Here is a 23,910-nt window from a genome sequence, read left to right as displayed (position 1 = left end):
TAAGCCACTGTCCCCTGTCCTCTGTCTGCCCCTGCTGCAGGCACACCCTTTGGAAGCGAGTCCAAGGCATGGTCACCCCTCTGCTGGCCAGCTTGATCTCCTTCATCGACAGAGACGGCAACCTTGAGCTTCTGATCAGAGCACACTCCCCAGCCTGGGTCCAGGACATGTGGATGTTTATTTTCCGTGACACTAAGTTCCTGAATATTCCGCTTGTGATGAATAACACAAGGTGAGTGACAATCCACGCAGCACCTCAGCTGCTCCAGTACTTGGGGAAGTGGAACATGGTTGGATCCAGCTCAGAGGCCAGGTGTCCTGGCAGCTTTGTCCTCTCTCCATGTTCCTTCTCTCAGGGCACCTGTCAGAGTGAGAAAGCCAGGTTCCATTCGTGTGCAGTGGGGACACTGCCCTTTTGAGAGAGCGTGTCCCCCTGTGCTCTTCCCAGTTCTGTCGAGCCTCCCCCAGATTCCTGTTCAGATTGCAAAGACTCCAGTTCTGGAATGTAGCCAGATAAGATGCAGGAGAGGCACAGGTGCCAGCACCAGAAACCTGGTTCTGCTAGAGGCTTGGGCCCTTCCTGGGCCTGCCCATGTGGCCTGCTTCCGTTCTGTCTGTAAACACGGGTTGTGAGGCAGTCTCCAATTCCTGTACAGCAGGGTCCCTGACTGGCTTTGTGTGGTCTGGGAAATGGAACCCAGGTCCTTGCACGTGCCAGGCAAGCACTCGACCATGGAGCCAACTCTGGCCCACGGTATTTATTTTTAAGTTGTAGATGGATACAGTACGCTTATTTTATTTATTTATTTTTATGTGGTGCTGAGGATTGAACCCAGGGCCCTGCGTGTGCCAGGCGAGCACTCTACCGCTGAGCCACAACACTAGCCCCCCCACAGCACCTCTTGAGGACTGAGTCACACGTCCTCTGGTATTCAGAGCACCGTCTCAGGAACCAATTCTTGTTCACCTCACCCCACTGCAGATCCAAGAGTGAGATGTCCTCCATCGTGGTGCAGAACCATATGAGCCTTCCCGAGGGTGCTTGCAACAGTGTCCCCTTCAGCTGGAGAATCAGGGACTATCTGGACGAGCTCTGGGTCAAGGCCCAGTATATCACAGATACAAAAGGTGAGCCCTGCTTAAGTCGGGCCTGATTCAGCCCTGTCAAGCAGCCTGTCCCCAAGAGAGGCTGCCTGGCCATCATCGGGCTGACAGTGGCTAGCACCTGAAATTCCAGGACTTTTAGTTTTCATACTTTATGTGCGGAATAGGCTAAAGTTCATGTTTTTGTTTTTTTTTTTTTCATTTTGGAATTTCTGCTGAAGCCTTTAAGTCCCACTGTGAAGGAGCCTTTAGGTGACGTGGTAGCTCTCTGGCTGGCAGTCTGGTGAACTGGAGCACGTTCCAGCAGCTGCCGGAGCTTCCTACCTGCTGCGAGTTCACTGTCCTGTCCTGAGGCTCAGACCCGGGAAACTTCCCATTTAAGCTTTCTCAACAGCTGCTGGCAACCAAGGGGGCGTGTCCTCCTTCTTCCCTCCTGAGTCACACGAGCTAGACAGCGTGCTCCGCTGTCACATTCTGGGGGTGAGGGTTGGCAATAGTCATTCCTGAAAAGCCAATGCCAGTGCTTTTTTTGGAAATGACTTTTTTGAGAAGTCATGCTTCACATGTGAAGTCATCTTTTCAACACTTACTTGGAGAACCAGTCAGTACACTCGAAGTGAACTTGCTTTTCCGGTTCCATATTCTCCCGCTGTCCCCTGGAAGCAGTCTGTCTCCTGCTGAGAGGGTGTTTCTTTACTCCTGCTGGTCCCCGGAGTGTGCAGACTCCCCACCTGCTGGAGGAAAACCTCGGGTGGTGCAGGCTCTGACCCCAGCCCTGAAGAGCAGCCCACTCAGTCCTGATGCCCTGGGAACCCAGGACTCCTGGGGCCCATTGCACCTGACAGACGTGTAGCACAAAACTCAGGCTACCTCAGATGTGCTTTCCTGTTGGGGCAGTGTGTCCTTCCTTTCCGGGTCCCCTGGTCTGTACATCTCCATTCTCTATTCCTGTAAAGCAGCCAACAGGACCCTGTCTCCACGCTGCCCCAGGGGGCTGTACTAGCCTGTGGGTCCTTCTGGGCAACGAGCTTCTCTCAGCTTGTGGCTTTGCTTCTCTCAAGCCACTCTGGCTTCTTCCCTGCAGGGCAGTCAGAGAAGTTAGTGGAAATTTTCCAGCAGACTCCCCTGGGCATGTTTCTTGCCCAACTTCCTGAAGATCAGCAGCAAGAGCTGGTTCAGTGCTACTCAAGGGACTTCCTGCTCTTGACCATGAGAGTGTCCAACCAAGAGGAGCTGGAGGTAGGTATCCGTTCAAGGTCAAGTGTAGAAATTGCATGAATGGACTAGGGACAAACAGCTTCCAAGGGCTGGTGCCAGGCTGAGAATGTACCCTGAGCTGCTCAGACCACAAGGCCAGGCCTCGCCACTCCCCAACACCTCCTGGAAGGGACATTCTAGCACCTTGAGAAGCTTTCCAGTTTTCCTGGAGCACCTCTTTAAATTGTTGAGTTTCTCTTGACAAAATTAATGTAACTGATCTCCTGAGATGAGTATAATAAGTGAAATTCAGTGGAATGATTGATACTTTTCTGTTTCTGGAGAAAATCCACCCGGCTGCCTGGTAGCCACACTCAGAATGGTGAAAGGAGGTGGCGGGTGTGGGAGAACATACTGCAGCCAGTGCCACGGAAGGTCGGCAGGGTTTTCTTGGGAATCAGCAGAATATTTCCTGATTTTTAAAAACAGGTAGAAGCTACAAGTCAGCTACACAGAGTGTAATTGTGTGGGGGTCTGGAAAGCTTTGCTCCCCTGCTCAGCCCCCACCCACCAAAGTCAAGAGAGCATAGACAGTCTTCAGATGCCACTTGTACCTGCCCATTTGGCAAAACCAAGTTTTCAAAAGGAATGGTGGAACTGCGAGGCCTCCTGGGCAGGTGCTGAGCAGCGATTATGTGGCAGGTGGTCACAGCGCCTCGTCGCCAGCTGCAGGCCATCCTGCTAGAGCCAGCAGAGCCTGGATAGGTGTCCCAGAAAGGCTCTTCCAGCTTTGTTTCTGATTATGAAGAATTAGAAATGAATTAAGGGCTGGGGATGTGGCTCAAGCGGTAGCGTGCTCGCCTGGCATGCGTGCGGCCCGGGTTCGATCCTCAGCACCACATACCAACAAAGATGTTGTGTCTGCCGAGAACTAAAAAATAAATATTAAAAAAATTCTCTCTCTCTCTCCTCTCTCACTCTCTTTAAAAAAAAAAAAAGAAAAAAGAAAAAAAAAGAAATAAGTGTCCAAATAAACAACGGAGGGACAAACTAAAGTATGGCCACTTTAAAATGGTCGTTTTGCAACCACTGAAAATGATGTGTTCCACAAGTAACGAGTGATAGAGTAATTCTCCTAGTCTAATCTTGAGTGGAAAAATCCTCAGATCCTGATCTGTGGATGATTCTAAGGCGTAGCTAGGAAAATGGCCAGAGGCTCTACTGAAAAGCAGTCGGGAGATGTGAAGTCTGGTTTGTAATTTTTTCTTTTCCGTGGTTTTTTGAATAGTTCTGATTTCTCACAGTAAAACATCTCTTTATAATTTAAAAATGCATACTAAAACCCTTCGAAACCCCAGTTTCTGCAGATGGCCCTGTGGTCCTGCGTCTGTGAGCTGCGAGCAGCCTCAGGGAGGCCAGAGGACAGGCTCTGCTTGCCATGGGTACACCTGGCCTATCAGCATTTCAGGACGCGCCTGCACAACTTCTCCAGAATCGTGACCACCCACCCACAGGTTCTGCAGAGCCTCACTGAAGCGGCACAGAAGCACGACATCGTTGGCAGTGAAATGGTAGGGCGGCCCTGTGGGAGGCCCAGGCCCTGGCCCATCCCCAGGAGCAAAGGAGACCCTTCAGGGGCATGGGAGCCACAGGCAAAGAAGAGGGTGGGTGGAGGGCGGGGATCCCACAGGGTCACACGAGCGCTGTCCTCTTCCTAGACACTGGATGTGTTGGCTGCCATGGCCTGTGCTGAAATGCTGACGGGAGACACCCTGAAGCCGAGTGCCCAGGCCTGGCTGCAGCTGGTGAGGAAGCTGGCCATGCCGTTGGAGCTCGTGTGCTCCGACGGGTACTTACAAGGCAGCGGGAGCGTGGCCAGAGCTGTCGCTGCGGAGCTCAGGTGAGACCTGGGGCCCGCCTGTCCCTGGCCCGCTGGGCCTGTGCTCACTCATGGACTCCAGGTCAAGAGGCACTTCGCAGCAGGGTGGGCACATGCTTCTGACACAGGGGGGCTCTGTGCACTCACTGTGCCTTGACGAAGCCTGTCGACAGGTGCTGGAGACAGGAGAGCCACATGCAGATAGGCCGTGGTGCCCCGGGGCCCAAAAAGACTGGCAGGTTGCTAAGCTGCACCTTGAACTACAGTGGTGGCAGGGAGCCAGTGGAAGGACACGGCGGGCAGGGCAAGCAGAGGGGCAGGCCTTCAGGGTTGAGGGCATTTCAACCTGTGCCCGGGACTGAGAGCCGGCCCAGTGGCAGTGTGTGCTGAGGCAGCAGAGGGAGACCCCAAGTCCTGCTTGCTAGGAGCACTGCTGAGGGCAGGGCTGGGGGTAACCCCTCCTGTCAGCTCACCTTCCTGCGCCGCCTGGAGCCTGCCCTCTCCTCTCGTCTCCTCCTCCTGTCTCAGAGTCCTCTGCCAGAGCTGAGTGTGACACCCTCCTTTACAGGACCCAGTGGAATCGGGTTTTCCCCCTTGCACTCTTTGTGGAGCACGTGCTCCTGGGGACTGAGAGCCAGATTCCTGAGCTGTGCCAGCTGGTGACCAAGTACGTCTTCTCACTGGACAAGGTGAGCACTGGGCACATGTCTTGGTGGGATGCAGGTCAGTGCTGGGCTCTCACCTAGCAGCATAGGGAATGCACGTATTTTGTCTGGAACTTGCTTGTGGATGCTTTGCAAGGGCTAAAGGAATGGGCTCCACCGACCTCTAGGATGACCTTGGAGTAATCAGTGGGACTATGGGAACAGAAGACCACTGAGCCTCTGCTTCCAGTACCAGAGAAAGCCACCATCTCTGTGGCCAGGCTGTCTAGCAACAATGGCCACTCAGCACAACATGACTTTGGTCCTGTGACTGTGTCCTGTGTACCCCCTGTGGGTAGAAGGCCATTGGCCTCCTTAGTGCCCTCTGTCAGGGTGTCTGTGAAAGGCCACTGCAGACAGGTGTGCAGCCTTTGAATGCAGGCAGATGCTCTAAGAGGAGATTGGCATAGATGCCAAGTGCCAGCGCACCCCGACTTTTCCAGAATGTCCGAGGCCCTGTGCAGGATGGTCTGTGCAGGCCAGGGCTTGCTCACTCCCAGGGTCAGGTGCCCACACTGCTTCTTGCTTGCCCCTCTGGCCTCCTCAACAACCACCTTCCAGCTGCTGGTCTTCAAAGGCTGTTCTTGCTGTAGAGCCTGTGGCTGTCCGGGCTGGGACCCAGGGCCTCACACATGCGGGCTGGCTCTGGCCCCTGAGCTGCACCCAGGACCCACGCACGCTCCAGCTCATGTTTCATCGCCCTGAACTAAGTTCCTGGTCTAGCTGGAAAGCACAGGAGACCTTTCACAGAGTGTGCTAATGGACCACGGAACTTGAGAGGTTTTTGTTTTTGTTTTTGCGTTTTTTGAAACTGGAAAAAGACATTTTATTGCTTTGCAATAAATAGCAAAAGAGAAACACAGCGACTGTGTCCCAGAAGGTGTGACTCCCCAAAAACAGAGTGCTCCCCCCTGTTTTTTGTTGCTGTCATTCTTTGTAGTTGTATGTCACAGTAGAGTGCATTCTGACCTATCAGACATATATGGTTGAACACGATGTGGAGTTACACTGGCCGTGGACTCACATACGAACGTAGGAAAGTGGTGTCCGATTCACTCTACTGTCTTTCCTATTCCTATTCCCCTCCCTTCCACCTATCTCATCTGGTGAACCTCCACTACCCCACCCCCACCCTGCCCACCTATTGTGAGTCAGCGTCAGCATATATCAGAGAAAACATTCAGCCTTTGGTTTGGGGGATTGATTTATTTCACTTAGCATGATAGGCTCCGTTTCCATCCATTTACTGGCAAATCCCTTAATTTCATTCTTTATGAGTAATATTCTATAATGTATACCTACCCATTTTCTTAATCCATTCATCTTCTGAAGAGCACTTACATTGGTTCCGTAGTTTAGCTATTGTGAATTGAGCTGTTAAACATTGATGTGGCTGTGTCACTGTAGGATGCTGATTTTAAGTCTTTTGGGTATATGCTGAGGCATGGGATAACTGGGTAAAATGGTGATTCCATTCCAAGTTTTCTGCTTTCTAGAGTGGTTGCAGTCCCACCAGCAATGTCTGAGTGTGCCTTTTTCCCCATAACCTCACCCACATTTTTTTAATATTATTTTATTAGTTGTAGATGGACATGATTCCTTTATTTAATTTATTTATTTTTATGTGGTGTTGAGGATGGAACCCAGTGCTTCACACATGCGAGGCAAGTGCTCTACTGCTAAGCCACAACCCCAGTCCTCACCCACGTTTTTTATTACTTATATTCTTGATAATTGCCATTCTGACTGGAGTGATATGGGACCAGAGGGTTTTTAAAGAGCCATTCAAAGGAATCCTGTTTTCCCTAAGATGAGGGAGGAGAGAAAAATAAGCCTGCTTTAGAGCATCAAGGGCTGTATCCAATGCAGGAAGAGGACCACTGTCGTACACGTCTCTGGTATTTATGTGTCTTTGAAGAATGTCTAAGTCTTTTGCCTGCTGCTGAGTTGGGTTGTTACTTAACAAATCAAGTTTATCAGGATAAAACACACATCATTTTCAAGTATGATCAATCCTGGGAATTCAAGGATGGCTCAAAAAAATCTATAAATGTCATCAGTGATATAAGCTAAAAAGTTATCTCTAAATGATAACTTCAAAAGCTAGACAGAATATTTGACATGATTTATGATTTTAAAAAATACCCTATGCAAAGTCGAAATAGGAACTACCCTTTAAGAAACTTCCTGTAGGAATGTCTATACCAACATCCTGCCTGAGCACAAACTCAGAAACAGCGGTTGAATCATGAGATCACTGCCCTGCACTGCTGGAGATGTGCATTTCTAACTGTGTCCTAGAGACACTTTGATTTATTTCGTGGTGCTAGGGTGGAACCCAGGGCCTCGTGCATGCTAGGAAAGTGCTCCCCAGCCCAACTTCCTGTGTTTACTGAAGCAGATGTACCCAAGACTGTTAGTGAAGCACTCACAGTTCAGAGTTGAGAAGCCCCAGCACACACTGAATGCCCATGACAGGAATCTGGAAGAGTCGTGGGGGCGGCCATACAGTAGTTAACACCCGTCAGCTGCAGCTGAGCAGCCGACCAGGAAGTCGCAGAAGCAAGCCTGCAGTGGGGCCTCCCAGGCCTCTGGGTCTAAAGGAGAACATGCAGGACAGTGGCAGGGTGATGACACAGGTGCCTGTGCCCTCAGAGGAAAAGCTTAGGCGTGTGGTTACCTGGGAGTGGAGGGGACTTGACCAGAAGGGCGGCCGTGCAGCCACACTGGGTCTCCATGTGACGTTCTTTTAAAACATGCTCTAGCCAGGGGTGGTGGTGCACAGCTGTAGTCCCCGCTTGAGACCAGGAGTTTGAGAGCAGCTTGGAAAACACAGCCAGACCCTGTCTCTAAATCAATCACCCATCCAACCAATCAAGGTCTACGTAAATCTTCAAAACCTGCCCAGGTCTCTTAAAGCTTAATGGTGTGTCTGCAAGGCCATGACGTTATTATTTAATGTTTGAAAACACCAGATGAGGGAAGGGGGTAGACCCGAAAGGAGGAGCGGAGAAGAGACCTGGTAATTTAGTCCTTGTTTTTAAAAAGCAGCAGGCCACAGAGAGTAGACAGCCTGGGACATTCGAAGATCCCCTGAGGCCTTGGGCTGCCCGAGGGCAAAGCTGACTTGGGGGACCCCTGCTCCCCCTCGCTGGGTGCCGCCTCTCACCAGGACTTTCTTCTCCAGTGTCTTCAAGAGAACTCCAACCTCAAGACCCAGAGGCCTTTTATGGCTGTGATGACCACACTCTGCGAGTGCAAGGAGCAAGCCAGCAAGAGCCTGGCCAGGTGAGAGGGTCTGGGCTCCAGGGGGGTGGGAGCGCTGCCCCTCGGGGGCCCTGGGGGGCCCTGGTGCTCCAGGCCAGCGTCTGCCTGGCCCATCGCCTGCTTGGATTCCAGGTTTGGAGTGCAGCCGTGCCCCATCTGCCTGGGAGATGCTCAGGACCCTGTGTGTCTGCCCTGTGACCATGCGTACTGCCTGCCCTGCATCAAGAGCTGGCTCGTCCCCGGGCAGATGATTTGCCCCTACTGTTTAACCGACCTGCCTGACAAGTTCTCTGTGACAGTTTCCCAAGAGCACAGGTAAAACACTCAATCTCTTTTAAAGTCTTCCTCTTTTCTCTATCCTTTTTTTCAAATAATACTCAGAACTTCAATTTTTCTTCCATCTGGTAAAAGCCTGGCTTTGGAGAGCTGTCTAAAGTGAGGCTCTCACTTGAGCACTTCTTAGACATTGGGTGCCTCAGAATCCCTGTCTCTCCAAGATATCACATGTCCAGCAAGATTTTGAGACAGCAAAATTCAGACAATATGAAATGCAGCCCGTGAGAGAAACCAGCTTCTCTGTCCTCCTTTTTGCGTGGGTGACAGGTGCCGTGTGGAGCCCAGGCCTGGTGCGTGCTTGGCAAGTAAGCCCTCTACCACAAAGCCACACAACCTCTCTGCCCAGCCTCTGGGGGTAGGGAAGAGAGCCATAGCGCTGTGCGCTTCAGACCGCGGTCCTGCTCCACCAGTGGTGGTTTTCCATCTTTCCTCCCAACCGAGGGGTTCTGTGACATGCTTGGGCTGGTTCAATAGTGGAGCTGTTCTTGGAGGAGATATGTGTAGATGCTGTCTGCAGTTGCAAAGATCAACGGCAGTGGACACTTGAATCTGATGGCGTAAAATCAGATGTCTGAATCTCAAATCTTTCTGCATGCAGGGATTTGGGAACACGCTCTCTGAGCCTTCTGACTGGGTTTGCTACCATTTCCTCAGGGTGGCCATTGGGAAACACGCCCAGTTCCGGCAGATGTGCAACAGTTTCTTTGTGGACCTGGTTTCTACTGTATGCTTCAAAGACAATACCCCTCCTCAGAAGAGCGTGATTGATGGGCTGCTGTCTCTACTCTTCGTGCAGAAGGAGCTCTTGAGAGATGCTCCCCAACGTGAGTTGCTTTCTTCCTTCAAACCTAGATTCAGTTCCTCTCCATTTGGTGCCATGATATGAGCGAAAGCATCTTTTTCTTTCTGGCTAAGGACACCGGGAACACACGAAGTCTCTCTCGCCATTTGACGATGCCGTGGATAAGACTCCCGTCATTCGCTCCGTGGTGCTGAAGCTGCTCCTGAAGTACAGGTGGGAGCGGCTCCCTGAGCGCGTGCTTCTCCAGGGCCTTGGCTTCTCTGGGTGCGCCATGCTTGGTCTTCGTGCTGCCACCTGTCCTAGCTCATGGTTATGTATGGACACTGTCCCCGGGAGGCATGTGATTTGGCCCTGGCCGAGGGCGTGTAGGTAGCAAGAAGACAGAGTGCTGGGGGGGGTGGTCCTTGGCGTGGTAAAGTATGCAGAACCCCTGCATCCAGAGGGGTGTTTCTGACCCTAGCTCCACAGCCCACCCCAGAGTATGATTTGTGGGGGAGTAACTCAGAACCTCCTTCACCCTTGGCTTCCTCCAAGTCCAGTTCCACGGCGCATGGGCTCTGTGTTTTCTTGGTTAGATGGGCGGTCCGTGTTGTCCAAACATGGTGTCTGTCCTGTTGTGCAAGCTGATCCTGTGTGTTCATCAGGCTTCAGTTCTCAGAGTGATGGTGGGACTCTTTGGTGGGGAAGGGGTCCCTGAGCTGAATTTTTAAAAATGATACTAAGTGGGGCTGGGGTTGAAGGTCGGTGGTGGAGTGCCTATCTAGCATGTGTGAGGCACTGGGTTTGCTCCTCAGCACTGTATAAAAATTAACACACAAAGTAAAGGCATGGTGTCCATCTACAATTTAAAAATATATTTTAAAAAAGTGAGACAGTAATTTGCCATGTGATGCCATTGCCAAAGCAGTGATGGGTGAATTGTGGGCCTCTCTGCATGAAGGAAATTATAACCAGAGTCATGGTTTACTTCTCCACTGTGAACATGTTTTTAAAAATATTTGTTTAGTTGTAGATGGACACACAATATCTTTATTTGTTTTTATGTGGTGCTGAGGATTGAACCCAGTGCCTCACACATGGGAGGAAAGCACTTTACCACTGAGCTACAGTCTAAGCCCCTGAACATGTAATTTTTAAAATCCCAGTTTCACTTATGGGAGTCACTAAATCTTGACCATTAAGTTTGCAATTTTTAATGTTGTGTAGCAGCAGGAAATAGACCAGAAGCACTCCAGCTGCATAGCAGAGGAGAGTGGTTATCTCAAAGAATGCCACTCCTAAAGGTCTCCGGTTTAGAGTGGCTGCTACCCTCAGGCCTCGCCATTTTGCCTAAACCAATGACTACCAGACCACAGATCTGTAGTGAGGTTAATGAATATAGGTAGGTATCTACAACAACAGGTCATAGAAAAAAGATGCCAACCTCTCACGATCTGCCTTGCTCAGCAAACCAAGGCTTTTCCAAATGACCAATGCCTAATGTCACAGAATCATGTGTGTCAAAGATGATCCAGCAGCTAGGCATGCAGCTCAGTCGTCCGGCTTTAACTAGCCCCCAGGGAAGCCCTGGGTTCCTTCTGTAACACTGGGAACAATCCACAGCAGAGTAGACTGTGTGGGTGTCACATAATTGAAAGTGAAAACAGAACTGGTGTGGTCTCAGGCCCCACAACCAGCTTTGAGAAATGATCACTTTTCAAGGGTTGGTACAGTATTGAAAAAGAATAGCCCCAAATATATGCAAGGACTGTTAAACATTTTCTCCTTTTCCAACTATATCGTCTGTAAGGCCAGATTTTCTTCATATGCCTCAATGTAGCATCAGAAGCAGGTGATGGAAGTCAGCTGACTTCTGTTAAACTAGGCTTCCAAGAACATGGGGGTTTATTCTTTTTGTCTTACATGAATTAATAAATACTCTTGAAACTTCAGTTTTAATTTTTAGTACCATAAACATTGAAAGATTTGACCTAAATAAACAAAAAATTGTCTGCAGTTCTCAATGAATTTTAAGAACAGCTGGTCTGCAATATGGAATTCCATATTCCTCCGAGACTCTGACAACATTTTTAATAAAAAGCTGTTAAATCTATATACTCCCATATGTATGTATTATACCTTTATACACACAGGGAAAAATAGATGGGCAGATGATTGGTTAGTAGATGTTCTTTTGTGTAGGGTGATTCTGCCATCCTGATATAACCAGAAATAATATTGCTCTTTCCACAGCTTCGATGCAGTGAAAGATTACATCCAGGCCTACTTGTCCCTGTTAGAGAAGAAGGCGTTCATCACTGAAGACAAGACCGAACTGTACATGCTCTTCATCAACTGCCTGGAGGTAAGCCGGCCGCTGCTTCGTCGCTCTGCTTCTGCAAACTGTCTGAACCATGTGGTCTACTCAGTGGCAGAGTTTCTGAAAACTGACAGGATGTAGCTTTACTCAGTGCGATTAACAGATGTTTCTTTCCCACGTGGAAAAAGAAAAAAGTTTCAAAGACATTGCTCTGTCCTTAGTGTCACACACATGTCAGGAGCTGTTTGGTGACATTTCTGTCACCGTCATACACCGCCCTGGTGGTATGTGAGATCTCCACCTAGCCTGTAAAGCTGTCCAACATTTGCCGGGCGGTGAAATCCCCTAAGGATGCGTTTCTTGAAGGTATCCTGTTGTTAAACAGTACGTAACTATTGACAGTCGTGCGCACGTTTGTGTAAAGCAGAAGGAACCGCAGCCTAGATGACTGTGCCACAGGGTTAGCCAGGGTTGTCCCCAGCTGGTGAGATCATGAATCCTTTTTATTTTTATTTTCTTCATATTTTTATTCCTTCATATGCCTCAATGTGGCATCAGAAGCAGATGAAGGAAGTCAGCTGACTTCTGTTAAACTAGGCTTCCGCGAATTACAGGAATATAAAACAAAGCCACTCTTCTAAACATCATTAACACATGTGGATTTCTTCTTTTTATCTTAAATTGTACATTTTTTTCCTTTACAGGTTTGCTTTTTCCAATTGTTTCCTATGATCCAAAAAATTTATACTCTGCTCTACAATGGCGGTCTTTATCTTCCCTTTAATTCTCCCAGCAATTTCAGAAGGTCAGAGACTTGCCTATTAAAAAGCATAATATTCTTTTCTTTCTTGTTCTCTGTTCCTCAGGATTCAATTCAGGAGAAGACCAGCGCTGCCTGCACACAGAGTGAACTCCAGTGCCTGAGGGAGGAAGGCCGTTTCCTCCTGACCTGCTCCTCGGGGAGACGAGGCCAAGGACCTGCCACTGCGGCGTCTGTAGAGTACCTGCAGGAGGTGGCCAGGACCCGCCTGTGTCTGGACAGGGCTTCTGACCTCCTCTTGGAGCTTCAGGAGGGCTCAGGCAGGTCTTCCCTACCTGGGAGAAGTTGGCTCTGCCTAGACAAGTTGGACAGTTCCTTAGGGTCCTGCTGACCCTTTCCATGTTCCCCTCTCTTGAGTGTGTTTTACTGAGTTCCCTAGAAGCAGGGCCTCAGTCCCCAGTCCCTGACCAGTTTTGTCCTTGCATTCTCAGAGCTGGCTGAGGAACAGCAGTGCTACCTGCGGCACGTCGAGCAGTTCTGCACCCGAGCGGGGAACGACTGGCACCGCGTGTACCTGGTCCGGAGGCTCGCGAGCCTGCGTGGGATGGAGTTTGTGCAGGGCCTCTCCAGGCAGGGCCGTCAGTACCAGTGGGTGTTTCCCAAGGGAGTCATTGCACAGCAGGTGAGGGCAGGACCCTGGCAGAGCGGGCAAGCTTCGGGCACCACTCCCCACCCTGCCCCACCTCCCAGTCCTCACGACAAGAGGGCACTGGCAGGCATCTATCTGGTCCTTGGTCTCTGCTTCAACGTGGGTTTAGGCCATGTACTGGAGAGCAAAGATAGGCATGGACACGTGTGGGTGCTCACTTACAAGTGTTTCTCATTCACCTGCAGCTTACCCAGGCTTCACTTCTAATTGAATTAGACGAGAGAAAGTGAATGAGTATTTTTAAATATTTGCTTCCAGCAAATTATAAGGAGATTCAGCTTAGAGGTGGTGTCTTGGGCTCTCTGCCAGGCAGAGGCCGGTGAGAATTGAGAGATAATTGCCATGGGTTTGACTTTCTCAGCTCCTAGTGCTCAGAAATTGGTAAATTCTTACTGTCCTGGGGGGTCACAAAATGGCACTGAAACTCCAGACATTTGTTGTTGTGGTTGTTGTTGTAGTTGTAGATGGACAGAATGCCTTTATTATTTTTTTTGGTAATTTTTATGTGGTGCTGAGGATCAAACCCAGTGCCTCACGCATGCTCGGCAAGCACTTTGCCACTGAGCTGCAGCCCCAGTCCTCTAGGCATTTTTAGCATGACCACGTGGGACTCAGAATGACATGTTTTGTCACCTCGCTTGGTATGGTGCTATATATACAGAAAGCAAGCAGTTCCAGGGTTAGCCTGCCTCCTTCCGGGCTCTCCGTCCCTGTGAAGGCCGTGCTCCTGAAGACCCCAGGAGTGTCCTGCGCAGGCCCCACAGGGTGACCCAGCTCAGCTGCCTCTAGCCTCCAGTGGTGCCTCGTGCCTTGCGTTGCCTGTGGAGAAGGGTTCTTACAGAACATCCCACCCCATCCCACTGTGACTAACCCCCTGCTCTTGGGCTGCAGAAGGACCACACGGGCCAGATGGACCGATACCTGGTGCATGGGGATGAATACAAGGCACTTCGTGACGCGGTGGGCAAAGCCATGCTCAAGGGCAAGGCCCCCAGCCTCGAGGCTGCTCTGACGGTAGGATGGCATGCAGCTTCCCTTGCTGCCAGGGGACCCTTGTGCCCCATCTTCTCTGGTTATGTTCAAGGATGCAGGTGTGATGGAGAGGGCCTCTGAACGGCCCCTAGAATCACACTGCATGCCAGGAGGCATATGGCCATGGTCTGCATGGTGCACTGGCCAGCATGGGGGAACTAATGGCTGGAACAGTAGTGCAACAGCAACTGAGCTGGGCTCATACAATTGCTGCACCTGCCAAGGCCATCAGCCACTTCCTTTTTATTTGTTTATGTGCATTATCTCTTTAAGACCTTGCTGAGAAATAATTTTCTACAGGATTATTGTGAGTGAAAGATGTCAGCATTATTAGCCAAATCCATAGCTATGTGGATTCACAATCCATGTATATGCTTATGTGTCTATTCTGATATTAATACAGGGTTTTAGGATTCTGGTTTTTTTCTTAGTATTTTTAGTTGTAGATGGACACAATACCTTTATTTTTTTATTTATTTTTTTATGTGGTGCTCACATTATAAAAAAAAGAGCACGACATAAGTGCTCTCCACCAAGCCCCAGGATTGTCACCTTTAACTTATTCGGGTCTTGCTTCCTTTTTGAGTCACTCTTTATCCTGGCCTTGTGCTGGGAAGAGAAAATAGAAAATGCTGTCTCTTCTCAGGAAACATTGCTAAGATCAGTGAGGTAGCTGGAGGGGAACAGGTGCCGACTTCTGTTCCTCCGGCGAGGCTGCCTGATTAACCTGAGCATGCCTCATGGACGCACAGCCCCCGGCGTGTGTGTGGAGGCCCTGGTGCATGGCCTTGGGAAGGCTGCTCCAGGTAGTGCTGTGGAGCTTCTGAATGCTCGCTCCACATCCCGTCCACAGGTCTGCAGGAACAGACCTCGACAGGTGGTCTACCTGCTGCTGGTGCTGTACCGAGAAGTGGCTGCTCTCCACTGCTCCCGCAACAAGGACCTCCATCCTAAGCCAGAGGTGAGTGACATGCTGGAGCTTGCACTTAGTCTCATGATTGGGAAGGACTTTCTGAGCACAGTAAAAGTCATAACTTTTATTTGCATATTATAGTATGACCTTCCAAAACTTCCTTTATAGGACAGAGGGTGTACCCTTGTTATGTAGAAGAACTATTTTCTGTTTAACCCAAAGCTTATAGACTCAGGAACATTACATAATGTTTACCAAAACAGAGTATTGAAATCTGTACTCAAGAATGTGGTTATTGTGTTTCTATATGAACATTCTCTTTTTTGTTCTTGTTTAATTTTTATGAGTTATTAGTGGACCTTTATTCATTTATTTGTTTTATATGTGGTGCTGAGAATTAAACCCAGTACCTCACACATGCTAGGCAAGCACGCTACCACTGAGCCACAACCCCAGCCTTGAACTTTCTCTTTTCTGATTAATTTACCCTCCTTTGGTGATCATTTAACTATATTTACCTTGATATTTGATAAGTACTCAATACTGAAATGTGTGACTTTCAAAGAGAAAACCCTGAATTCACGCAGCGCTCTTCTTTGACATACCCTAATGTGAAAAACGTCTTTTGTGCCAGCAGTGCGAGGCTGTGAGCCGGTTCATTGAAGACAGCAGGGTCCTGTCTCCTCCGGGGGTCAGGCCTTTCGCAGCATCCCTCGTGGACCACAGTCTGCCCTTGCTGAGCACGGGCCCTGGTGACGAGAGCCTTGAAGGAACAGTGACAGAAATGGCTGTTCATGCTGCAGCTGTCCTTCTGTGTGGACAGAGCGAAATCTTAGCGCCTTTGAGGAACTTGGCCTTCTCCCCGGCCAGCATGGCGGTAAGCAGCCCTGTGAAACTTCAGTGGTTTGTCATGTTGGGAGATCCAGCCAACATGACAACATGAGATGTGGCCATGGGAACCGTCAAACCTGTCCATCTTCTAGATTCTCTGCACTGTTGCCCCACTTGGTTCTTCAGCACGGTGCTGGTGCCGTGGCTGTCATTTCACATGAAGTTGCTGTATGTCCTCTGTAAACAGCTCTCGAGCTGAGTAGAAACTTCCTCACTGTGTGCCTCTTCCTGGTTAGCAGCCACAGCCAACATGCCTGCTTAGGAGGGCAATTTCTGCTCTTGGTCTTTCAGAATGCTTTTCTCCCAACGATGCCTGAAGACCTGCTAGCTCAAGCCCAGAAGTGGAGGGGTCTGGAAGGCGTCCGCTGGTACAGTGAGTACTGGTGTCTGAAGGGGTCACGCTTTGCAGCTTATAAGAGCATCCTTTGATTATGCCAGACCTGGGGTTGGTCCTGGGCTTCATAGGGTTCTGCTGAAGGCCCAAGTCACCTGCCTCCTCCTGCCTTTGGCAATTGGCAGAGCCATGTGGCTTGAGAGCCACATAGTTTGCTGGCTAGATGACGTTTTCCTGCATTGTCATAGGACAAAACCTTTGGGCTGCATTGTTGCTCTCCAGAAAATGTCATTTGGGAGAATGGAGACCTGGGGACCATCCTGAGGCTCATTCAAAAGCAGTCATAATCCAGGGGTTTTTTTTTTTTTTTTTTTTTTTTTTTTTAGAGAGAGAGAGAGAGAATTTTTTAATATTTATTTTTTAGTTTTCGGCGGACACAACATCTTTGTATGTGGTGCTGGGGATTGAACCCGGGCCGCACGCATGCCAGGCGAGTGCGCTGCCGCTTGAGCCACATCCCCAGCCCCCAATAACTAGTTTTTAAAATTGTTATAAAACATGGTTTTGCCAAAAAAAAAAAAAAAATCCAAGGGAATAGACAGTTACAAAACACTGTCCCCTCTGCCACCAGGTGGCCCTGGTGTGTGAATCTCACCTCTCTGCTGTGTAAAGCCAAGGTCAGGCACTTTTCACTGGTGGCACGAATTCAGTTAACTCCAGGAACATGTGTAGTAACTTAGCTGACGGCATGGCTCAAGGATTCTGGTGAGGAGCTCAGGACGAAGGCTGTGGGTCCTTTTGGTCAGGAACAGAGAGGAGGGCAGCAATTTCCCCTTCCCACATAGGTCGTTTGGTGGAGGCTAACTAGTTAACATGTGTCCTGTTGTCCTTTGAACAGGTTGTCCCAACGGTCATCCGTGCTCTGTCGGAGAGGTGAGTCTTGGTATTTGGGGGAGGCTCAAAATGTGCATTCTCATCCGAAGTGGAAGGGTGCAAAGAATAAGTGTCTTGACCTTCTGGGAGATACAGGCTCATTCTGGGGGCTGCTCATGGTGTTCCAACCGAGCATTTAAATGGCACTGTGGACATTATTCTTACTGCAGGTCTTTATTGGATTGTAGGATATTTAGCAGCATGCCTGACCTCGGCTCACTGGGTACCAGTAGCAGCACTTCCTGGACCAGTGAATCTACAGGCACTGCCCAAGTCCCTGGGATACAATGGTGCTGCTGGCTGGGAGCCCCATTCCCTCCCTGGCCCTGCCACACAGACCTTCAGCCAGAAAGAAAGTGTGGGCTAGACACCAAAGGACAGGCGAGGACAGGAAAGATTCAGGGGCGTGAGTGATGAGCCCTGGGGGAAGAGTGGATGCTGCTCTTCCAGGACTCTAGGGCGTCTCTGGGCTGCTCATGGCATCTGCGCTTGCTGAGCAACAGGCTGCTGGACTGGATTCAAGTGTGTTGCTCCATAAAGTGAACAGGAGACACTTCACCTCCTGAACCTACTCACTTCCTTGTTGTGAAGTGAGTTAGGAACAGGTTCCAGGACATCTCTGTTCTGAGAGCCTGCAGCGAAGGGTCTGCTGTGGTTGTGGTTCACATGTGGCGTGGTACCCTGTGACTTGGAAACATGGGCTCTTGGTAGAGGCATCTTTTTTTTTTTTTTTTTTTTTTTTAAGAGAGAGGAATTTTTTTTTGTTTAATATTTATTTTTTATAAAAACATCTATTTTATTCTTATGTGGTGCTGAGGATCGAACCTGGTTGTGCTGGGGAGTCACATCAAGCACACCTGGCATGCACGGGGCCAGGCGAGCGCGCTACCACTTGAGCCATATCCCCAGACCTGGTAGGGGCAGATCTTGTGGTTAGGTGTTTGGGTTCTTTCCAGTGGGTGAGGAGGTCTGGAGGCTGGTGTGCAAGATGTAGGGAGAGAGAGGTGGTGAGTGTGAGGATGGGAGCCGGGTTGTGCACACTTGTCACTCTACTTGGGAGGAAAAACTGTCATGCTGATTATTTTTAAATAAAGCCACCTTTGCCGCTGGATAGCACACTTGGTTAAGTGCCCACCCTGTCGCCAGGCTCCTGTTCCTCCTTGACACACATACGCACAGATGCAGTCCCAGCAGCACAGGCCACCTCCTGTGCAGGGTGGCTTCTATGTATGCCATGAAGCTCACTGTGGGTCCCCTCTCTGTCCCAGTGTGGCATGCCGATGGAGCAGGGCTCCTGTGTTGACTGCGGTGCTCTCATCGGAGGTGTCGACCACAGACCTCACGCCGGCTTCCTGAGCATCAGGTATGTGGACTCAGCTTCCCTCCCTCAGAGGCTGGGGCTCTGGGCTGTCCACTGCTGCACATCTGCGCCCTGGTTGTGCTGGGGAGTCACATCAAGCACACCTGCAGTCCCTTTTGGTTTTTGGCTTTTTTTTTTTTTTTTGCTTTCAGTGCTAGGGACAGGACCTGCGGCCTCATGTGCCAGGCAAGTGCTCTAAAACTGAGCTACTCCCCAGCCCTGTTTTTCTTTTTTTCTTTTTTTTAATTTGAGAAAAGTAAAGACACATGTAATCAGTCTTATCAAGTACATCCATCCCTCCCTATGTTTTCTGTGGGGACTATTCCCAGGACACTGCCCTCCACATCTACTCAGTTCCAGGTGATCAGATCCTTTATATGTCGTGGCACAGTACTTGTATGTGACCTACAAATATCATCCCGTAGACTTTTTTTTTTTTTTTGGGGTACACAGGTCTTAACCACTGAGCCACATCCCCAGCCATATATATATATATATATATATATATATATATATATATTTTTTAGTTATAGGTGGTCACAATATCTTTATTTAATTTTTATGTGGTACTGGGAATCAAATCCACCCTCACACATGGTAGGCGAGCGCTTTACCTCTGAGCCACAGGCCCAGTCCCTTTATAATACTTTATAGAAAATAAGAAGAAGAATAAAAGTTACTATTCAGTATAGACATAGTCATTTCTGAAAAATTTTGATTCACAGTTGGTTGAATCCACAGATAAGGACAGCCCACTGTACCAGACTCAGAAACCATATAAAATTGTGACCTTCAGCTAGGCAGTGCTACAAGCCTATAATCGCAGCTACTTTGGAGGCTGAGACAGGAAGATCAAAAGTTTGAACACAGCTGGGGACTTCTGTGAGACCCTGTCTCAAAAATAAAAATATAAGGCTAGGGATACAGCTCAGTTGGTAGAGTGCCTGCCTCACACGCACAAGGCCCTGGGTTCCATCCTGCCCTCCATCCTGACAGCCTGCACTAATGGCCACACTGTGCAGCTACTTAACACTGGGAATGTGTAGGGTTTGGCCAGCCAGCCTGCCAGCCAGCCAGATGGGTCTAAAGAGAGAAGGACTTGAGGCAGGTGGTCTAGGCAAGTAGAATATCTAGTATTTCTTTAAAACTAGAAACCTAGGGGTTGGTATAGCTCAGTTGGTAGGGTGATTTCCTAGCATGCACAAGGCCCTGAGTTCAATCCCCAGCACTGGAAAACAAAAACAAAAAACAAAAAACTGGAAATATGGTGGGGCACACCTGTATCCCAGTGGCTAAGGCAGGAGGATCAAAAATTCAAAGTAGCCTCAGCAACTCAGTGAGGCCCTGTCTCAAAAAATAAAAAAGTGGGTGTTGACAATGTGGTTCAGTGGTTGAGCCCCTGGGTTCCATCCCGAGTACCAAAAACAAAAAACAAACAAAACAAACTGGGAACCTGGTTGTAAGATGCACGGCCCCTGCAGCTGAGGAGAAGCAGCTGTCTCTAGCCTTCACTGCCTTCTCTTATCCTCTCCAGAGCCAACACAGACAGAACCAGGACTGGCCATGTGCTGGGCCACCCGCAGCACAGAGGTGTCGTAGTGGTGTCTGACCGAGAGCTGTCCCCTGTGGTCTTCATCCTCATCCGGCTACTCACTCATTTGGCTATGCTTCTGGGAGCCACCCAAAATCCCAAGGTACAGGACGCTACCGCCAGACTCCGAGGTGCTATGGGAAGAGCCAGCTGCCCTTGCATCAGTCCATTGTTTGCCAAGTCCTAGCCCCTGGGGGGTTTACCTAGTCCACGAGTGCTCCAAGAGTTACAGACCCCACTTTTTCCACTGCGGCAACTACTCATCAGATTATGGAAACTCCACTTCATTTTGTAATTTTCAAAATCTGTTTTATTTAACTGCCACACAGCATGTTAGTGGGGTACAGTGTGACATCCTTGCATGTGTATAATAGGATGTAACATTCAGATCATAAAGTCTACTTGGAGTGCACAGCTCTGTCCTCGGCCCACAGCTGGGCATGGTAGTGCAGGGGACCTCGTTGCCTGTGACCTCATGGTGGCTGCAGGAGGTACAAGGCGGTGTTCCCCGCCACACCCCGAAGACATCAGTCAGCAGTCTCTCACTGCACTCACCTGCCTTCTGTCCCCTGATGCCTGCGTCATGCTGAGAGCACCCTGGCCTCACCTAGAAACCACCCCCTCCCAGTGGGTGGTGTTCACCTCTGCCTGGTCCTTGCCCCCACAGGCCCTGATAAACATCATCAAGCCTCCAGTGAGGGACCCAAAAGGATTCCTGCAGCAGCACATCCAGAGAGACTTGAAGCAGTTAACAAAGACACTGGGGAAGAGTGCCGACGAGACCACCCACGTGGTCCACCTCATCCTGCGCTGCCTTCTCAAAGAGCAGTGCTCACTCCCTGGCCAGAGTAAGCAAGGGACAGGGCTGGGCACGACTCCCAGGAGGCCAGGCTCCCTTGGCTCCTGCTGAGCGGTGACAGGAGTGGAAGTGAGCTCTCTCTTCTTCTTGCAGGGGCTGGAGGGCACCGCACTCCTCCACACAGACACCTGGTGCATGTGCACACAGCCTTAACCTGTGCCCCGGGATCATGTTGCACCCCAGCAAGTGACATGTGTCCCACTTCTGTTTTCCCAAAGATGTCACACTTGTACCCTGACCTAGTATATTCACATCTACAATTTGTAACATGAACAAAAGGAGGCTACAAACACTGTTTGCCCGACTAACTCTTCTAAACATTTATATCCATGCCCAAAGCAAAGGTTTGCAAGGGGACTTCGTAAGTGGTTATCGGGGTAGCAATAGGAGGGATTTCAGTTTGTTATTTACCTGCAAAAATCATGATGACCATTGTAGAACAATGTTATTCAAAAGCCTACTGATAATTACAATTTCAATAATGTTCCTACAGCCAGAGAATCTGTTCCCCTTCAGAGTGTCTTTGCCAGAAAACAGCATTAGTGTGTAGTTCCCACCTTAGCGAGACCAACTTTGCCGAGTGCCTCTGTTGTGGTGTGGTTTCTATAGCACACAGACCCGGGAGCCCTAACCTGCTGCCAGCTCACGGGACCACCTCTGTCTACGGGCCTGGGGGCAGCAGTGAGCTGGCTCTGTGTGGCTGTCAAGTTCTCATCCTGTCCTCAGCCATTTGTTTGGAATGACTTTAGGACCACAGCTGTAGGGACCTGGGGACTCGGCTCAGTTGGTAGAGTTCTTGCCTCCTATACACAAAGGAGGCAATCCCCAGCACCACCAAAAAAAAAAGATTAAAAAAATCACAGCTATGGCCTGGAGGGTTGCCAGAGACTACAGCATCCTCACAAGGTCTGGAGGCTGGTGTTGGCAGTACCTGGTTAACTTAAGGAAGGAAGACTATCTCTATTAATGTCATTCAGTGCTTACTGTATGGAGATTGCTGTTTTTTGTTTGTTGGGTAACAGACATTTTTTTTTCTTTGTAGGACATTTAAATTTTGATGCAGAACTGTCAACCAAAGAATGGAGAAACAATTGGGAAAAACATGTTGCATCTCTTCTTCTACCTGAACTGGAGGTAAGGGGCAAGTGTTGACCAATCCTTAGCTCTGTCCAGGAGGGTCCCATTTATTTGAGCACTGTTGGCCCACTGTCCTCTGGAGGGCCATCAGAGGCCTTACCTGGAGTCACTTCTCCTGCTGTCCCCAGGTGTCCCTCCTGTACTGGTCATAAGTCAGTCCAAGGATTATCAGGAGTTCTCAGAGGGCGGGCAGCAGCCTGCTCTCCACTGCTTTTACAGCAGGTTGTGAAAGTAAGAGGCCGAGACCCTCCAGAAATGCACGGGCACTCTGGATTCATGAGCGCTCCGCTGAGAACATCAGAGCCGACTGTCCACAGCAGGACAGGGAAGTCAGGAAGGGAAGGGTGGTGAGATACAGGCCCTAGAGTCCTGCTCTGTTTAGGAACAAGGAACCCCTGAATCACAGTGAAAGAGAGCAAAAGTGAGCGTCTGGGGTGCAGAGGCAGACTCCTGCGGAGCCACTGTGGCGTCCGCCCTGCTTTCTGGGTCAGTGCCCCACTTGCAGAATGCTGTGTCATTTCTTTACCCAGCATCTAGACAAGACCCTGCTGACTGTGAGCACGCTCATCAGCCAGGATGAACGTGTCAGCTCCAACCCCGTGGCCAAAATCATATATGGTGACCCAGCGAACTTCCTGCCCCGACTGCCCCAGAAAAATGTGGTTCATTGCTCAAAGATTTGGAGCTGCAGGAAGAAGATCACAGTTGAGTACCTCCAGCATGTTGTGGAGCAGAAGAACGGCAAGGAGATGGTGCCCATGCTCTGGCAGTTCCTGCAGAAGGTGTGTCCACCTCACAGTCTGCCTCCTTTACCTGCTAGACTTCTCCTGAGGACCAGGAGGCTGTGACGGGCTTCAGAGTCATCATCATTCCTAGAGGCAGAACCCTAACCTTCCCATGAGCACTGTGATTCAGGGAGAGCGCAGAGGTCTAAAGACACATCTGCTGAAGTCACAGGTGGAATATGCACAAGGGGGCTTAGTGGTGCTCTGTAAGGAACTTAAAGACCAGGAGGGACCACCCTGGTCACTCAGCTCTGACACCTTGTCTTCATCCCCAGAAGTTGAGCAGATGGTCACCAGCAAGTGCCTGCTCAACCAGGGGCCTCCCTGTGCCCTGCAGGGAGGAGGCTGTGTGCTGCATGATGTAGTTATACTGCCAGGCTCACAAGTGGTCCCCAGTTCTCACCCACTTGAGCTCTCCTGGGCCACAGCAGATGTTCTCACCTCCTCCCTTATGGACCGTCATTACCATAGCTGACAGGGAGCAGAATGATTTGGAAAGGTCTGGTGCTCACACTCGGAAGGACTTGGTGCTAGTGTTGTGATCTCTTATCAAGACATAGTTTCATTTCACTGAGGATGCTGGATCCTGGCTCTTCAGAACAAAACCCAGCGACCACTGCTTGGGGTCTTGGTGTTTCCTTCCAGCAGCCTCACACCCAACAGTGGGCCTAGGAGGCAAATTTCTTTTTATTTTTCCCTAATTATTTACTTTTATTAATTAATTAGTTGTACACATTAATGGAATTGTGATATTTCCATGTATGCATATAGCATGTGCTGATCTCGCCTGTGTCTGGCTTGTTTCACTTAACAACAGAACGTCCTCTAGTTCTATCCATTTTGCTGAAAATGACAGGACTTCATTCTTCTTACAGCTGAATTATTTTTAGCTATTATGTATAAACCACATCTTCTTTATCCATTCATCTGCGATGGGCTTCAGGGAGGTTCCATGTCTTAGCTATTGTGAATGGTGTCACGTAAACATAGTGTGTAGTACCTCTTTGATAGGCTGACT

The 23,910-nt window shown here is 49.6% G+C and overlaps 1 protein-coding gene across 3 annotated transcripts in view; it reads left to right on the top strand.

Moving 5' to 3' along the window:
- Window positions 1-23,910, top strand: part of Rnf213 (ring finger protein 213) — a 91,499-nt gene that overhangs the window by 59,408 nt on the left and 8,181 nt on the right. For 2 of the 3 annotated variants that reach the window (XM_078041480.1, XM_078041478.1), the window contains exons 36-58: window positions 41-232; window positions 983-1,128; window positions 2,189-2,343; window positions 3,660-3,872; window positions 4,020-4,201; window positions 4,749-4,869; window positions 8,072-8,172; window positions 8,284-8,466; window positions 9,142-9,311; window positions 9,403-9,502; window positions 11,522-11,633; window positions 12,455-12,668; window positions 12,840-13,030; window positions 13,949-14,071; window positions 14,943-15,050; window positions 15,637-15,879; window positions 16,185-16,266; window positions 17,126-17,160; window positions 18,429-18,523; window positions 20,055-20,214; window positions 20,779-20,959; window positions 22,013-22,104; window positions 22,638-22,889. In XM_078041480.1, coding sequence (XP_077897606.1) covers window positions 41-232; window positions 983-1,128; window positions 2,189-2,343; window positions 3,660-3,872; window positions 4,020-4,201; window positions 4,749-4,869; window positions 8,072-8,172; window positions 8,284-8,466; window positions 9,142-9,311; window positions 9,403-9,502; window positions 11,522-11,633; window positions 12,455-12,668; window positions 12,840-13,030; window positions 13,949-14,071; window positions 14,943-15,050; window positions 15,637-15,879; window positions 16,185-16,266; window positions 17,126-17,160; window positions 18,429-18,523; window positions 20,055-20,214; window positions 20,779-20,959; window positions 22,013-22,104; window positions 22,638-22,889 — 3,451 coding nt within the window. The remainder of the gene's footprint in view (window positions 1-40; window positions 233-982; window positions 1,129-2,188; window positions 2,344-3,659; window positions 3,873-4,019; window positions 4,202-4,748; window positions 4,870-8,071; window positions 8,173-8,283; window positions 8,467-9,141; window positions 9,312-9,402; window positions 9,503-11,521; window positions 11,634-12,454; window positions 12,669-12,839; window positions 13,031-13,948; window positions 14,072-14,942; window positions 15,051-15,636; window positions 15,880-16,184; window positions 16,267-17,125; window positions 17,161-18,428; window positions 18,524-20,054; window positions 20,215-20,778; window positions 20,960-22,012; window positions 22,105-22,637; window positions 22,890-23,910) is intronic. The other variant, XM_078041479.1, reaches the window with a different exon arrangement.

The sequence above is a fragment of the Ictidomys tridecemlineatus genome, chromosome 3 (assembly GCF_052094955.1).
Source record: "Ictidomys tridecemlineatus isolate mIctTri1 chromosome 3, mIctTri1.hap1, whole genome shotgun sequence".
In the NCBI taxonomy this organism is placed as follows: Eukaryota; Metazoa; Chordata; class Mammalia; order Rodentia; family Sciuridae; genus Ictidomys; species Ictidomys tridecemlineatus.
This window is presented reverse-complemented; position numbering and strand designations above follow the sequence as displayed.